General features: G+C 48.4%; 1 protein-coding gene across 2 annotated transcripts in view; it reads right to left on the reverse strand.

The window, feature by feature from the left end:
* Positions 1 to 16,622, reverse strand: part of Slc34a2 (solute carrier family 34 member 2) — a 25,775-nt gene continuing 9,153 nt past the window's right edge. For both annotated transcript variants that reach the window (XM_070013108.1, XM_070013107.1), the window contains exons 2-13: positions 11,778 to 11,886; positions 11,534 to 11,665; positions 10,313 to 10,441; positions 9,175 to 9,318; positions 7,998 to 8,109; positions 5,782 to 5,977; positions 5,023 to 5,118; positions 4,003 to 4,123; positions 3,557 to 3,724; positions 3,102 to 3,218; positions 2,877 to 3,001; positions 1 to 2,145 (exon numbers count right to left, since the gene is read on the reverse strand). In XM_070013108.1, coding sequence (XP_069869209.1) covers positions 1,513 to 2,145; positions 2,877 to 3,001; positions 3,102 to 3,218; positions 3,557 to 3,724; positions 4,003 to 4,123; positions 5,023 to 5,118; positions 5,782 to 5,977; positions 7,998 to 8,109; positions 9,175 to 9,318; positions 10,313 to 10,441; positions 11,534 to 11,665; positions 11,778 to 11,886 — 2,082 coding nt within the window. In that variant the 3' untranslated portion in view covers positions 1 to 1,512. The remainder of the gene's footprint in view (positions 2,146 to 2,876; positions 3,002 to 3,101; positions 3,219 to 3,556; positions 3,725 to 4,002; positions 4,124 to 5,022; positions 5,119 to 5,781; positions 5,978 to 7,997; positions 8,110 to 9,174; positions 9,319 to 10,312; positions 10,442 to 11,533; positions 11,666 to 11,777; positions 11,887 to 16,622) is intronic.

Below are 16,622 nucleotides of genomic sequence, written 5' to 3' on the forward strand. Positions count from 1 at the left end.
TCAGGTTTGATTCTTTTATTTCTCCCTTCCCACAACCAGTAAAAAAAAAAAATACAAAACTGATACAAGGATCTCATTTTAAAAATCAGAGTGTAATGAAAGCTGCAGCCAATGCCTGGGTTTTAACTTACATATTTACAGACGGGAAGAAGGCAAGATGGCTAAGGAGTCACATTTAAAAGGCAGCATTACAAATATACAGAGATGCTCTTTCACACAGGAGCCCTGCCTCATTTCCAAATGAGATACTAGGAAACAAATCACACTATTTACTATATAACTTATGAAAACTGCTGTACAGTTGCATGACTATAAATATGGGGTAGAAACAGATGTGTTTGGGAATTGGTATTTACATAGGGGTAGGGTCAGAAGGCTCAGCTGAGCACCCCACCCTGTTCAGATGGTGATGTTGAATGGGGGGTGCATGGGATCTTTGGGGTCTAGCTGTCTCCTCCCCGCTTCCTGGGTAAGGCTGAGGCTCACCTGCTTGATGAGACAGGCGATGGTTGAGGCTGAGAAATTGTGTGAATGGGATTTTGAAGCCAGGTACCAGTGGTTCACGCCTGTCATCCTACCAACTCAGGAGGCTGAGATTGGAGGATCTAGGTTCAAAGCCAGCCCTGGCAAGGAAAGTCCATGAAACTCCTATTTCCAAGGAATCACCAGAGAAATAGAAATGGAGCTGTAGCTCAAGTGGTAGAGCACAAAAGCTCAGGAACAGTGCCCAGGTTCTGAGTTCAAGTTCCAGGACTGGCACACACAAAAAATGAAAACAAAACAGGGGGTTCTAGAAAGTACCTGGGGCGTGGAGCACATCCCCTTAACCACAGCTACCTGTGCATCCTGCTGAGCTTCACAATCATGGTTCAGTGGCCAGAACCCCATTTCATTCACACCATTTTTCACCCTCAGCTAAGCCCTGGTCTCCTGCTCCTGGGGCGTGTAAAACTTTCTTGGAGAATGCCTTGAGAGCTATCTCCCCACCCCACAAAGGAGGGCAACAGGGGTGCCAAACAGCCCAGGTGTGGCTCCCATTCCAGAAAGAAATGCCAGGTGAGTAAACCCTGTGTGGGACTGGGGTGGGGAGCGCTGGAAATCAGGTGGGAAGCCCCACACCTTGTCCAGTCTCTCAACATCCAGTTTTCCCTGCTCTGGGGTCAGGCCATCTGATTAAAGCGCTACCTGGGCTTTATCACAAGGAAAGAGAGCTTTGTACATATATATACACCAACTCTTACAGAGGCCCTTGGAGAACCTTCCTTAATCCCTTGGTTTGGGCCTTTCCCTTCTAAGGAAGATGCTGGAAGTTTAACAACAGATCTAGGGGATTGGACTTGGTCATCAGTCTGGCTGGGTTTGTGTTCTAATTCTCCCTACACCTTCTGGGAGAGAAAAAGCAAGGGAGCGAGCGGTTGGGATGAGGCTGACCTACATACAGGCTGTCGTGCTGGGTCAGGGGAAAGACAATGAAAGTGGATGTCACCCCTGCTTCCTCACCCCTCAGCCGGCCTAGAAGGCGGTGCTGATGGCAATGGTTTTCATGTCCAGCGTTTCTACTTGGGCCTTGTCCTCATCCAGGACCTCTCTGCTCATGGCTAAGTTGTCAAAGGCTTCGGGAGCCTTGACGGGGACCGCCTGGTCCTCGGGCCCCTCCTCCAGGTCCTCACAGCACTTGCTGCAGCGGCAGCACTTGTTACAGCCGCACACCATGCAGCACACACGGCAGCACACGCGGCAGCAGCAGCAGCAGCGCCTCTGGAAGCAGGTGGTGGCCAGGGAGATGTAGCGGTCCCAGGGCTTCAGCGAGTGCATCCAGTCGGGCAGGAAGTTCCAGTCCCGGAGCCTGAGCGGCAGGATGCGCGGGCAGCGAGACTGCAGCATGCGGAGGCAGACCACCAGCAGGATCAGCAGGACGATGGGCACCCCCACACCCACCAGCACCGGCCAGCCGGCCAGGGACAGGCCGAACACCGCCAGCGGGGTCAGGAAGAAGAAGAAGATCAAGTAGAAGATGGCAAACCAGCGGTACTTGGCAGAGATGTTACCCAGGCCCTTGGCCAGGCGGATGGGCAGGCGGGTGAATGGGATCGGGTACCACAGCAAGATGCCGGAGATGTTGAAGAAAAAGTGGCACAGGGCGATCTGAAACACAGGAGGTTGGAGTTTTAGCGCTATTTCATTCTTTGTTGTTGTTGTTTGTTCACTTTTTTTCTAGGCTCCCAATAGCAGGCCACCACAGAGGAGAAGCAGCCCCGGGGGCCATAGTCCCTGTGTCAGGGCCACTGTAGCAAGCACTTTAGGGGAGATACTGAGTGACGGACACTCGTAAGGGATGAACAAGAGATCTAGTCCCCCATGCCCCCTAAGGTAAGGGAGACCATGAAGTAGGACTCAACCCAGGTCATCCTGTACTTGTCTACTTTCCATGGGCATCACCAGTCACCAGGTGTGGACCAGCTTTGTCATATATATTAGCTTCTAGCCACAAGATTGTTGAATACAACACTGATTGCCAACTTTTATATTAATTACATGTCAAGGTGATAAGGGGTTGTATCAAATGCATTATTAAAATAAATCTCATGGCTTTTTTTCTTCTTAAAAATGGCCAGGCACCAATGGCTCACACTAGTAATCCTACCTACTAGAATCTGATGATCACGGTTCAAAGCCAGCTCAGGCAGGGAAGTCTGTGACACTCTTATCTCCAATTAGTCAAGGGGAGAGTCTTTGAAGATTTACACCCTGAGCTTCTGTTCTATCTCCCTGTGGCTTCTCTTAGTCCCATCTTTTGGACATAACATGGAAAGCCATCGGATGGGCTTGTATCTACCCTACCCACAGAACCCCAGCCCTGTGTCACAGGTCCTGACCTGGAGTGAACTCTTCAGTGTGTTGCCTGGGCTGGCTAAGGCAGCCAGGATGGCAGTGGTGGTGGTGCCGATGTTGGAGCCCAGCGTGAGTGGATAAGCCCGCTCGATGGTTATCACCCCAATACCTGAGGAGAAAAAACACAGGCAGGTGAGCATGCGCCACTGGCATGAGGGATGTCGGGACACAGCAGTGGTGGTGGGAGAGAGAAGCCAGGAGGAGCTCACCGATCAGTGGAGTCAGAGCAGACGTGAACACGGAGCTGCTCTGCACAATGAAGGTCATGCCAGCTCCCACGAGGATGGCCAGGTAGCCAGTCACCCATGCGAAGGGAAAGGGGAAATCTGGATGATAGAAGAGGAAAAAAAAAAAAAGAGGAAATTTCATATTATTCAGGAATCCAAACAACTCCTGAGAAGAAGTCCAGTCATATACATAGAAAAAACCTACAAGGGACATAGCCCAACCCCTGGCTGTCTAGAGTTGATCTGGCTTTCTTTTCTCGGCGCTTTGCCATCCTGCAATGGAAGCTGATGCCTCCTCCTACAGCCCACTCAGCACCCCTGGACATTCCCCCAGCTTATCAGATCCAAGAAAGAAACGCTATGGCTCAGAGGCCATTCAAAAGGAGGCCCAAAGAAGCCGCTCTGGGTTGCGCAGCACAGGTGGGAAGTGCACCTACCAGTGTTGAGGGTCTTCTTGATGACCACAGCCACCTGCCCTTTGAGCACAGAGCCCAGGAGCTTGACGATCATGATCAGGCAGCCGCAGAGGACCAGCAGGGAGATGGAGAGCAGGATGATGCCCACAGCAAGATCAGGGAGGTTGAAATTCACGAAGATGTGCTGGCCTAGAGACACAGAGAGTCTAACTAGGTGGTGGGGGATGTCCCAGCTAAAGATTCTTCCTGGCTTAAATCAGGGTCTTTTTTTTTAGTATCTAGACCTACGGCCGTTCCCACACTCCTTTGCAGTGGAGAACGCCACAGACTCTTGGCCTCATTCAGTGCCTTGCATGGGGCCTGCTATATACAGGGCTCTCAGTGAATACCCACACATACGTATAAGCCATGCCTATCTTACACCCCTCTCTCCTGTCCTGGAGACCAGCTGGCTGAGTGCCACTCACATTTGGCAATGTTCTCCTTTTGAGTCACATTCTTGATGGTCCAGGTGTGGATGCCATCTGTCCAACAGAGGGAAGCCGAAGTGCAGTTGACTGGTGAAGGGACAGTGACATTCATCTCCGTCTAAACAACAAACATGAGAAATGTCCGTGACACCCACTTCTGGTAGAGAAAGGTCAGCAATGAGGGGAGAAGGAAAAGCCCTGGGCACACAATGAGACTTTCTCATTGAGTCTCTTTCACATCTGGAGTCTTCGTCTTCATTGGGAAAGTTCTTGGACCAACTAGGACCAGCTGGTGTCGTGTGTGTGTGTGTGTGTGTGTGTGTGTGTGTGTGTGTGTGTGTGTGTGTGTGTGTGTGTGTGTGTGTGTGTGTGTGTGTGTGTGTGTGTGTGTGTGTGTGTTTCCAGCTTGGGGCACATAAGGAAAAGAAACATGAACATATGTACACCCTGGAATCAAGGAAAAGCCAAAACTCTACTGTATGGCAAAGAGAAGAAAGAATATTCTAGAAGAGTATGGAAAGTAAGAGATTCTTCCTGGTCCCAGCACCTATAACAGTGCAAAAACCCTTGCAAAACCAGAGCAGAGAGACAGACAAGGATAAATAAACCTTCTCCAGGCAACAGGAACAGAAGGACAAGTCAGTTGCCTCTGTGGCCTAGGATAAGGCAAAGATGGCTGCTGGTTCCACTGCCCAAGCCCTCTACCATATTTCTGTAAGAACTTGGTTGCCAAGATTCACCAGCCCAGGGGCTGGGAAGGTGGCTCAGTGATAGAGCTCTTGACTTGCATGCATGAGGCCCTGGCCCTGGGTTCAATTCCTCAGCACCACATAACCAGAAGAAAAAAAAAAAGCCGGGAGTGGCGCTGTGGCTTCTTAAGTGGTAGAGCGCTAGCCTTGAGCTGAAGGACAGCACCCAGGCCCAGAGTTCAGGCCCATGACCAGACCAAAAACAAAAAACAAAAAAAACCAAAAAACTAAAGATTCACCAGCCCAGTAACATTTCTGAAAAGCTTACCACATTGGTCAACGTTTTACACCAAATCTTGATCAGACTCTTGTTTTGGGCTGAAGCATCATTCATTGCAATTTGGTGGATGACATTTTTATCCAGCTGGGGAAGACAATGGGTAGAAAGTCAGCATGCATGGCCTCAAAACTGGTTTAGGACGGAAGTGGAAGGGGGTGGCTAGGAGAGACCTCTGAGAGGAGCCTGAGCTCGATTCGCCTTGGGACTCACAAGTCAAATGTGCCCCCCACCCCTTCCCTCAGTCCCTTCAGTGTAGGCCCCAGATATTAGCAGAGAGGCTCAAGAGATGAAGGGTTTTATGACAAGGACACTGGTATGGACCTCACTGGCTGAGTGACAGAGAAAACTGGAAGGTAATATTGAAAGCTCAGATCCCTTCTGTCTCTTTCTCTCTCTCTTTCTCTCCAGGGCAACATTTCTAATGGCTTTCATTTTGATATGGCCAAGAGATGGCTCCTGGCTGAAAGGGCAATAATCACTCCCCTTTGCTAGGTATTAGATAAGACAATCAGTGAGCCCAGAAAAAGTGGTCTCAAGTGTCTCGTCAAGCATGGACTCATCATACCTCGCCCCAAGCTGAAAAGCCACATATGGAAGCCAAGGCAGAGAATACTACCAAGTGTCCCTAAACTTCTGCCTCCCTTGGCCTTTGTCAGAGGCTACCCCACAGCAATTCAGACGCTCATCTCTCCAGAGTCAGTGGAGATGGCACAGGGCAGGCGGACAGTCATCCTGGTCAATGGCTACCTGGATGATGAGCTTTGTGAAGGGGTCTGTGATGACTTTCAGAAGGGCGGGGGCATCCTCTCCATTCTTGAAGTTGAAGGACTCCACCACCAGGTTGGTTAGGAGCTCCAGGTAGTGGGTGATGGCCTCTAAGGGCAGAAGCACCAACACAGACAGCCAGTTGAAGAAGTCGTGGACAGTGGCCCCTGCAAAGGCCCTGGGAGAGGGAAACACCAACAGCTAGATCAGCCAGTGCACAGGTGAGCATCACTGATCTACATGTACACAGGTGTGCAGTCAGGGGCAGGGGGTGGGGGGGGGCCGGCATGGGCCCTGTGAGCACACTCAGCAGGTTGAGGCTGGAATGCTCCTCCCCCTCCAGCTACTCCCTGAAGAATTATGACAAGGTTACTTTCAATTGTGTATACTCTGAGTGCTACCTGCCATTGGAGAGGAGGAGATCAGGTAATAAATAGTAGGCTCTAAATAGTCAAATTCCTCTACACCAGGGAATTCTTAACTATTAAAAAAATAAACCCGGCACTGGTGGCTCATGCCTGTTATCCTAGCTATTCAGGATCTAAGGATCATGGTTCAAAGCTAGCCTAGAAGGCTGAGATCTTGAGGATTGAGGTTCAAAGTCAGTTCTAGTAGTAAAGTCTGTGACAATAAACCCCTCAGAACCGCAGATTTTCTCACTAGTAGGTAGCACACTTTATGAGCAATCATGGAATTCTGGGTTTGAGCCCTAGCACCCCCAAAAATGAAAAAAAAAGTTGCTGTTTGGTGCCATATCTGAGGGTATTCAGAGCTGCTCAACCCTGTCCCGTCGCCAGGTAAAAAAATCCGGCTCTAGGTTCTTCCCCTGATATACAGATATATCATAGATGTGGACATAGCAGAAACCCCTTAAAACCAAATGGTTTGGGGGCCAGAGAGAGATACTGAAAACACTTAATTTCGCTAGAAAAAGAAATACATTGAGAGTGCAAATTTCACTATTAGCTGGTGTTTCTTAAAAATACTGTAAACAACCCCCCCACTCATCCCCTTTTCAATAAAAAGAAAAGTAAAAAAATTTATTGTTATTCTTCCTGAGACACTCATGCAAAGCTGCCATAGAACTATTCTTTACTTCCTAGTCGTTTCCTAAGCAACACATACCCGTATGATGCAGTCATCATTATTCTAGAAATATAAGGAATAATAATCCAAAGCCCTACAGGAAAGATATGGGAAACACTGAAACATCCACATAGGATGAGCTAAACAAACTGCAGTTCTCCATGGCTATGTCCCCCAGGCTTTCCTGAGGCAAAGAAGGCAATCCATCTAAGAGTTATGAGAACCCCAAATCTGGAATGCAAATGCCTATCTGCAAGCCCTCAATGATGAGGTCACTTTGTCTCCTTGAGTTTCAACATGGGTAAATTGGGGTGTAGGAAAGCCTACGTGGCTTCATGAGAATCAAATGAAGAGAACGCCCTGTTTAATGTGTACTGTTGTGGCCATCGGGACATTTCATCAGGGACCAAATGAATGGCTGATGCTGTCTGCTAACTACAAATTCACCAGCAGACAGCTGACGTCTGTCTTCGCCAAACCACACCATCACATCACATTGACACACTGGGGGACACTTCAAGAAACTCTCCCAAGGATTAGAAGAGAACCCAGGAGTTCCGCTTCATTTTTACATTAACTTTTCTCTTTTTTTTTTTTAAGAAGTATTCACACCACCTGGCTATATATTCCACCTGCTCTATTTTGAGGTCTTCTATGGCCACAAAACTCTCTATTTGTTCTTTCATTGGCAGGCAAATGAAAAACAAAGAAAAAGTGGCACTGTTGCTCTTGGCCAAAAATAAATGTTTTAGGAAGTTATAATTATTTATGATTCATTGAGACATCAACTCATACCACCCAGCAGCTAGAGTCTAGCTGGAACTTGCCTTGCGTGAGGTGGACCAGGTGCCAGGCATTTTGCTAAATACCCACCTGCCTGCCTGGGTTTAATCCTTAAGATAACACAATGGTGATAGATACTGTTATTATCCTACCTCTGCAGACTGGGAATCAGAGCTCTCAGCTTGGAGTCCATCCCTGCTGGACTCCCTGAGGTTTCCACAGAAGCTCTAGTTTAGGAGCCCTAAACCAAGATGGCCACTGGGGCAGGCTGACCCCCGCCCCCCAAGATCTCTCAGTTGCCAAGGAGCTGTTGGTTCTGAATGTCCTACCTTCTGAACTCACTCCGGTCTCCTGCCTGCATGAGCGCCACAATGGTGTTGGTGATGGATGTCCCAATGTTGGCTCCCATGATGATGGGGATGGCGGCCCGCACGGTCAGCACTGAGGCGGTAGAGAAGAGCCAGTGACAAGTTTAAGAAGGGAGCCTGTCTCCGCCTGAGTTCACCCACCCTACAGTCCTCTGAAGCAGCTGCTCTGAGCCTCCTTAGAGGTTACATTGGCTCAACATAGAAATCTGAACGTGTCCTCTCAGTTTGGAGGTACCTATACAAGTCCCCCAAGGCTCCTCCTACGGACTGACCCCAATGCCTTTATTCCTCCCTGCTCCCTGTTAGGGGATGTAAGGCCAGCTTACAGGAGACCTAGAGCCAGCCAGTGTTTGGGGACGCAGGTCAGATGTACGTAGCATCAAGGCTCATATTAACATGCGTCATCCACCTGCTAGACATCAAACACTTGCACATTTATGAGACCAATTCCTGGCAGGAAATGGCTAACAAAAAAAATCTCTGGATTGCTGCAGTTTTGACATACAAGAGTAACATGCTTGGCTCAAGCCTGTAATCCTAGCTACTCAGGAGGCTGAGATCGTGAAGATGCAGAAAAGCCCATGATATTCTCATAACCAATTACCAGCAAAAAGCCAGAAGGGGACTTGTGGCTCCACAAGATTTTGACCTAACCAACCCAAATATCAAGCAGCTAGGAGTTTGAACAACTACCAGCTCACCCAACACCCATGTGTTGATGTGATTAGACATCTTCCACTGAAAGCCCTGATAGGTAAAGTTCCAAGGAAGTGCTCTAAATCAATGGAAGTGATCTGTATTGGTGTTGTTCTGTGGCACATGCAGATAGGGCAATGGAGGAACTAAATTTATATTTGTAACTTTAATCAATTACAGATCAGTGAAATAAAGCAGCCACTTTGTGGCTTGTGGCTGCTGGGCTGGGCAGGGCACTATTGATCTAAAGAATTCATCAGGGTCATAAAACATCAGGATTCTTTTCAGACCCAGCCATCCACATGGAACCAACAATGGATTGTTTCCCAGATGGACCAGATGGGCAGACCAAGGAAGTCTGGCCTGATAGGTCCAGAGAAGGTTTCAGGCTTTCAAGGAAGACAGAGGTACTTGGAACAATTCCCGGGGGACCCAGACTCACATGAGGAGGACACCATGCTGACAATGATGGACGAAGAGGTGCTGGAGCTCTGTACCATGACTGTCACCAGCACCCCAATCACCAGTCCTGCCACGGGGTTGGACATGATGGAGTTGTTGCTAAAGAACTGCCCAGCCATCTTTCCTGAAAGACAAATCAATGGCCCATGTTGAGGCCGGGGAGTGAGGTGGACAAGGGGTCCAGACCACTTTCCAAAGCCAGCTGGTTGTGGGGAAGGAGCCCAGCGACTAGCCCTGCTTCTGTCTTCCCTCCACTGCCTTGATGAGCAGAGACTGTCCATGTGGGCCTCCTGGTTCCTTTTATATCTTCACCCTTCAGCTCCCCTTCTTTCCCTATCTAACCAGCAAGCCCTTGGCTGGCCTCTGATCACAGACCTGGCCTCAATTCGTGATATCCCAAGCCTTCTGCCTCTGCAATTTTCTCCATGCACCAAAAGACTGATTTTGCCTCCTGAGCAGATCCTATTCTTCTCTATGCACTCCTAGCTCCAGGCTGGCTTTGGTTCTAGCTTTGGCCTATGACAATATTCTTGTTTTTTTTGTTTTGTTTTGGATCCGGTCGTGGGGCCTGAACTCTGGGGCCTGGGCGCTGCCCCTCAGCTGTTCAGCTCAAGGCCAGCGCTCTACCACTTGAGCCACAGCGCCACTTCCGGCTTTTTTTTCTTTTTGCTTATGTGGTGCTGGGGAATCGAACCCAGGGCCTCAGGCATGCAAGGCAAGAGCTCTACCACTGAGCCACCTTCCCAGCCCTATGACAATATTCTTTCTTCTCTCATCATCTTCAGGCAGAGAAGATGAAACAGCAGGGACTCTTCAGAGAATAGAGGGTTAAACTAGTTTCCTGGATCATGTGAACAAAGGCAAGAGGTTGATAGCTTAGAATGGGTTCCAGACCTGGCTTGTGGCCTACCTTAGACACTTGGGTGTCTATATTTATAGACCTGTGTCCTCTTGGAGGGTGTAGACTCTGCAAGATGGATTCTAATCCTACGATCCTCTACAAACACTTGAAAACATTCTGTGGCTTAAGAGGGCTTGTAAGATGGGACCAGCTGAACACAATCTGCTTATGACATCCACAACCCCTTGGCCGCAGCCCCAGAGCCTTGAGTCCTTACCTCCAACCAACTGGAAAGCACTGCTGAGGACATCCAGGGAGCACACAAACAAGTAGAGAAAGCCCAGGAGCAGAATGAATTTCCCAATTCCTTGCAAGATACAGAGAATCTTCCCTCTGGTGTCCCTCTCTGCAGAGAAGAGTCAGGAAAGGGGTTTTAGTGGGTGCAAATCTGATTAGACTAGCAGTGAGCTCCTGGTTGGTCCCCTCCTTCCCCTCCCTCCCCTCCCCTGCCAGGGCCACTCAGTGTTTATGGGTCTAAAGAGCCTGGATGGGCTGTGTCCACTGCTGCAGCTTAAGTTGCTTTATTGAATCTCCACTCCCACCCTGCCCATTTCTAAAGAAGAAATGCTCTGGGCTCCAGGACACAAACAGCAGACCAGATTCCACGCTCAGTTGAACCACAGTGTTGTGGTAGGGGAGGGGATAGGGGAGCAGTTTAGAGCACTTACCATCTCTAAGTACAGGGTCAGTACTAATGGCTACAAAGCACTTTCTAGAAGGAGACTATAGTGATCACAGGCACCCTTGGTGGAGCCATACTGTTGGTCTCCATGCATCCTTGGCTGTTGTTTTCTCTGCTTCCCTTCAAACTGATTCTTGCCTCCTCCTCCTCCTCCCACTGACCACCCCCCACTACCTCCTGCTTGCTAGATTTCTGGTTTGCAGGCTGGGGTGCTTCTAGCCAATGCCTGGGAAAGAGAGGGGCATTTTCTCACATGCCAACTAGTCTTGCTGAACTTTCTCTGCTTCAGAAGGCTGAGACCTGAAAAATCATGGTTCAAAGCCAGCCCAGGCAGGAAAGTCCATGAGCTGTATCTCCAACCAACATGAAGCCAGAAGTGGAGCTGTGGCTCAAGTGGTAGAATGCCAGCCTTGAGCAAAAAAGCTCAAGGATAGCACTCAAGCCCTGAATTCAAGCCCCAGTACTGACCAACAAAGAGGAAAGAGAGAAAGAGAAAAAGAAAGGAAAGGGAAGGAAGGGAAGGGAAGGGAAGAAAAGGAAGATGGATGAAGAGGGAGGGAGGGAGGGAGGGAGGAGTAGGAAGGAGAGGGGAGGGGAGGTCTTGTTACTACAATAGTGACTTGGTCAATACTCCAGGGTCTGGCACATTGGTTGAATCAAATAACAACAAAATGTCTCAATTGTCAAATGCTTTGAGAGTCTCAAAGAGTGACACACAGGAGATGAGGGATATGGCCCCCACTGGCTCCAGCTTACCTGACCACTTGATCCCAGTGTCTTGGAGCTCTGGCATATCCCAGGGGTCCACGTCAGTGGTCTCCTCCACCAGGGTCGCCGTGGAGTAGGAAGGCAAAAGTTCAATCTTGGGTACTGGAGTCTCACTGCCATCTGCCCAAAAGAAGCAACGAGGCCGGCTGAGTAAGCAGACCTAGGTCTCAGGCCTCAGACCCAGGGAGACCCAGTCCCTGTTGGGAGGAAGAGGGGGGTGCATCGGACTTACTTTTGATGATGTCCTTGGCTGCAGAGGCTGACTGCGGATTTGAACCCCCTTCGATGTATTTATTGGGGTTTGGCTGGGCATTTTCCAACTCTGGCCAAGGAGCCATAGTCTGTGGATGGGAAGACAGAACTTAAAGGAGCAGCTGACAGTTGCAAAGCTTCTACTCTGGGAGCAGAGGGAAGAGCACTGTGCTTCATCCTGCTAAGTGGGAACACCACATTTTGCTGTTTAGAGTCCTTCCTGGAAGACCCAAAGCTGTTACTAAATGGAGACCATTCTACTCTAGAAGTACAACACTGTCTCTCTTGCGTTTGTCTAAGTCCTGTCTGTCTCACCTGGGCTGATTCAGACAAGGGATGCAAATCCATCTATCATCCATATCATTTCATGGTAAGATCAGGTCCTTAAGATCCCTCCCCAAATGTTCAGATCATATACAGGTCACTGCTGATTTGCCCGGCTCAGTGTACAGAACCAGTGTGTTACCGCACAGTACACATAATCTATGCTGGTTCAACCTATCATCTGGGCCTTTGGTGACACCAGTGGCATGTCGGGCCTGGTTTAAAATCCTGCCGTGTCAGCCAGTAGGTGCATAGGCAGGCTAGATCCTTTTATCCTTGAGTAAAGGGTATCACTTTCCCATTTGTAAGATGGTTATGAGATTAATGATGAGATTAAGGGCCTGGGAAGTGTCTGGCATGGAGCCTGCTTTCGATTAATAGCAATTATTACTGTGCCATGCTGCCTGGGTTAATAACCCTTTATCAGAACACTGTCTTCCGCAAGCTTCTAGACTTCCTTGTCTTTTCCACAATGCCTCTCTCAGTGAGCCTGGCTCTTGACACACTTGAAGTTCACTCTGTGCAGTCCCTGTCCTTCGACAGGTTCAGACAAAGCAATTCAAAGAACAGAAAGTCTCAGAATTGTACTGGCTAAAATTCAAGGGTTCAGTCCGGCATATGCAAATTAAGATTGACAAGTAACTCGAGTGCCAGTAAAACTGTTTTTTCAAAATAATGATACACTGTGCTGGAGAAGATGTTATGAGATGAACATTTCTGGAAGATCTAAAAACAGTTGGCAAGCGCCCACCATATCTTACATTCATTCATCCTGGCGCTCTGCCCGACTTGTTTCACTACTAAGAACTGGGAAGCCAGGAATAGTAACTCTCAGAAGATCAGAAATGTTGTTCAGATCAATTTGGAGAGGACTTCCCAGAATCTGGGTCAGTCTCCTTTCCTCTTCCTGTATTAGTCTATTTCCTGCTTACCAGAGTACAAGCACTACCAAGAATGGGACTTTGTCTCATTTGTTGCTGTGCCTCAGGGTCTGGAAGGTAGAGACAATGCCCAACAAATACTTATTGAAGGTATGGAAGCATGGCTCAAGTGGTAGAGTGCCTACCTGGCAAGTGAAAGGACCTGAGTTCAAACTCCAATATCACCACAAGCAACCACAAAAACTAATTGAAAATGAGTGCAACCCAGACCAAAGGATATTTGTGTGCCATTCAAAGATTCTAAGGGGGCTGGGAATGTAGCTTAGTGGTAGAGTGCTTGCTTACCGTGCATGAAACCCTGGGTTCTATTCCTCAGTACCACATAAGCAGAAGAAGCTGTAAGTGGTGCTATGGCTCAAGTGGTAAGGTGCTATGCCCTTAAGCAAAATGTTCAGGGACAGTGCCCAGGCCCTGAGTTTAAGCCCCAGGACTGGCAAAAAATAAAGTAATTAAATAAATAAAAATAAAAAGATTCTAAGGAAAATACTGTAGACTACAAAGAGAAGACATTTTTGCCCCTGTCTCTGCGTAATCTCAACAAAGTAAACAGGAGCCAAAACTGTTCCGCAGGTAAGTGGAAAAATGATAGCTGACTTTTTCCTGCTGGGATTTCCAGATTTAACCATGACAGCAGCTGCCACGTGCTCTCCCCATCCTAAGCCTATATATTCCTCAAATGCTTACTTCACTGTTTCGATTCCTGCCATCAATCATGGTGACTGACTGCCTGCAAATTCCACCAGCTCCACCTGGGAGCCTCTCACCACCATGCAGCTCCTGCTCAGGTGAGCCAAGCACCTACTTTGGCCAGATCTCACAGGCAAGCTTTGATGCAAATGAGTCTGACTCCCATTCTTGATTGTCCTCCATTCCCTTCTTCTCCAGACACACTTTCCTAAACACAGAAGGCCCACTGAGGGTCCTGTATCTGCCCAGCACAGTGGGCTTAACATAGGTCCTCCTCTTCTCTGCTCTGCCACTATGAGATCCGCCTGACACTACCATGACCTGCTGTGACATATCTCCATTGACTTCTAACCCAATCTACCATAGCAACGAAGAACTTGCCAGGTGCCACGCTGGTGCTTGGCATACAGCATCTCCCTCAGTCTCTATGCAGGAAAAAGGATCTGAGAATCACAACTGCAAAAGAAGGTCAAGAAAAAAAGGCAGGTGTCTGGCAGAAGAGAGCCAGTTCTGAAGTGTAGCTCTGTCAATGAGGCTAGGGTTTTGCTTGGAGTCCCAGGCTGTGACAATAACGTGACTCACCTTCCCCCAGCACTGATTTTGCTCATGGAATTGGGGAGAGGGAATGTAAGTTGTTTGGCTGGTAGATGATTTACACTTGAGATACAGTGTTTACATGGTGCAAGCTGATCTTCACCTTGACACTGACCTCTGGGGTCAGAAAGTTGGGGGCACAGATGTTGTGGTTATTTAGAAGCCTCCTTACACTGTCTCTCCCAGGACACTCCCCGCCTCCAGCTCAGATAACCAGACACTGCTCTAAAAGCCCAAGAGCATCTATTTCAGAGGCTAAAGAACCTTCACTAATAGATTCTAATTCTGTCTCCAAAGCTCAAGTTTGTCTTTGTGACCCTAAGCTGGCCTCCTTGCCTTTATCAACAATCTTACTAAAATAAGCATGATGTACAGAGGGATTCCAGTCACATAAGTCAAGTAATGAGTGCATTTCTTATCAAGCATTGCAGCCTCCTCCATGAGTGCATTTCTTTTTGGACACGGTCACCCTATCGCTCACTTCTCCTTGTATTTCCCTCCTGCCTCCATCCACAAGCTGTATGGTTCACTTTCAACATAGTGTCTAGTAAGCACCACTGCTACATTTGTTCACCCTTTCTGTGTCCCCTCTTCCAAAGACAGATAAATGAACAAGCAAGACGAAAGACCAAGTTTTAAACCAAGCATGGTGGCACACATCTAAAATTGCAGCACTTTGAAAGGCTGAGGCAATAGGACCAGGAGCTCATCCAGGCAGGTCCCGCCCATCACCATAGTGACAGCCTCAAAAATACTAAGCAGGAGGACTCAAAAAGGTCTGCAATGAGCTATTCCAGCTAATCAGAGGTTCACATACCTGCCTCTGTGAAGGAAGAATCTAAAAGTACCACCCTCGGGGCTGGGAAGGTGGCTCAGTGGTAGAGCGCTTGCCTTGCATGCATGAGGCCCTGGGTTCCATTCCTCAGCACCACATAAGCAGAAAAAAAACAAAAGTGGTGTTGTGGCTCAAGTGGTAGAGGGCTAGCCTTGAGCTGAAGAGCTGAGGGACAGCGCCCAGGCCCAGAGTTCAGGCCCCATGATGGGCAAAAAAATAAATAAAATACCACCTTCTATCTAATACCTCTTTTTCCCATAATCTTAACTAAACCTCTAGGATTATTAGCATTTTACTGCTTCCCTCACTATAAGTTCTCAGGAAACAGGAACCCAGTTATAATTTTCCTTCCAGGGCCTCATGGAATAAACACAATATACATATGCATATAGAGATAGATAGATAGATAGATAGATAGATAGATAGATAGATAGATAGATAGATAGATAGATAGATAGATAGATCTGGAATTTGAACTCAAGGGCTCATGCTGGCTAGGCAGGTGCTCTGCCTTCCCTCCCCAGAGCCACACCCCCGGCCCAACACTTATCTTTGAAGGAAGGAGTCAGGTTGGTTTACTGAAGGACACCCTTGCCCATGTTGATTATGATGACCAACTCAACCTGAACCTTCCTCATCACCATGTATATGCAAATCGGATTGGCCTACATTGGTGAGATGGAGCAACTGGGTCAGGAAACTGCAAGCTGGATGTGAGGGCCATCCCAATGGGGAAACTCACCAGCAGTAAACAAGGACATTGACAAAGATTAAACAAAGAGTGAACAGACTTGCCCGGGATCCAGTGTCCCTAATCTACAATACTGCGAGCAATGGGTGGCGTTGCACCTGTGTACAAGCTGTACAGAAAGGAACAGGACGTGATGGCATGGAACCCATCCAGCAAGAATGTCCTCAAGGTCTCTGTGAGAGGCCTGCATTGCCTGTATCCACCTCCAGAGAACTCTTTCAGCCTAAGCCAACACCATGGGAAAGAAAGCAGAGCACACTGGCTCTACTCCTACCTCTTGGGAATCCTCATATTCCCTATTCTCAGTCCAGGGATTTGTTACAAGTTTCCTCTTTAACAGACACTTACTCCAATGTGGCACTAACCTCCCTCACTCAGTTATTTGCTTAAACCAGTTTCCTTCATCTTCCCCATCACTTTTGGGTTCACTGTGCTGGATGTAGAAGATCAGGAAGGAAACAGGCATCCCAGAGAACATTAGCCCTGCCAGCCCCTCCCTTCTTGCCCTCACCACCCCCATAGCTCTCTGCATCTAGATGTGTGGAAATATAGGGCACCTGGCATCCACCCAACCAACTCTACTCTCTGCAGCTCAGGTATGCAGGCTCTTTGCCCTCATCCCATCCAGTGGAGCTCCAGTTCGATGCAGGCTGACCCACATCCCAGAAGCAGAGAGATTGCAGCTAAGGGCTC

Source organism: Dipodomys merriami, unplaced genomic scaffold (genome assembly GCF_024711535.1).
Source record: "Dipodomys merriami isolate MVZ:Mamm:240054 unplaced genomic scaffold, mDipMer1.0.p SCAF_9, whole genome shotgun sequence".
In the NCBI taxonomy this organism is placed as follows: Eukaryota; Metazoa; Chordata; class Mammalia; order Rodentia; family Heteromyidae; genus Dipodomys; species Dipodomys merriami.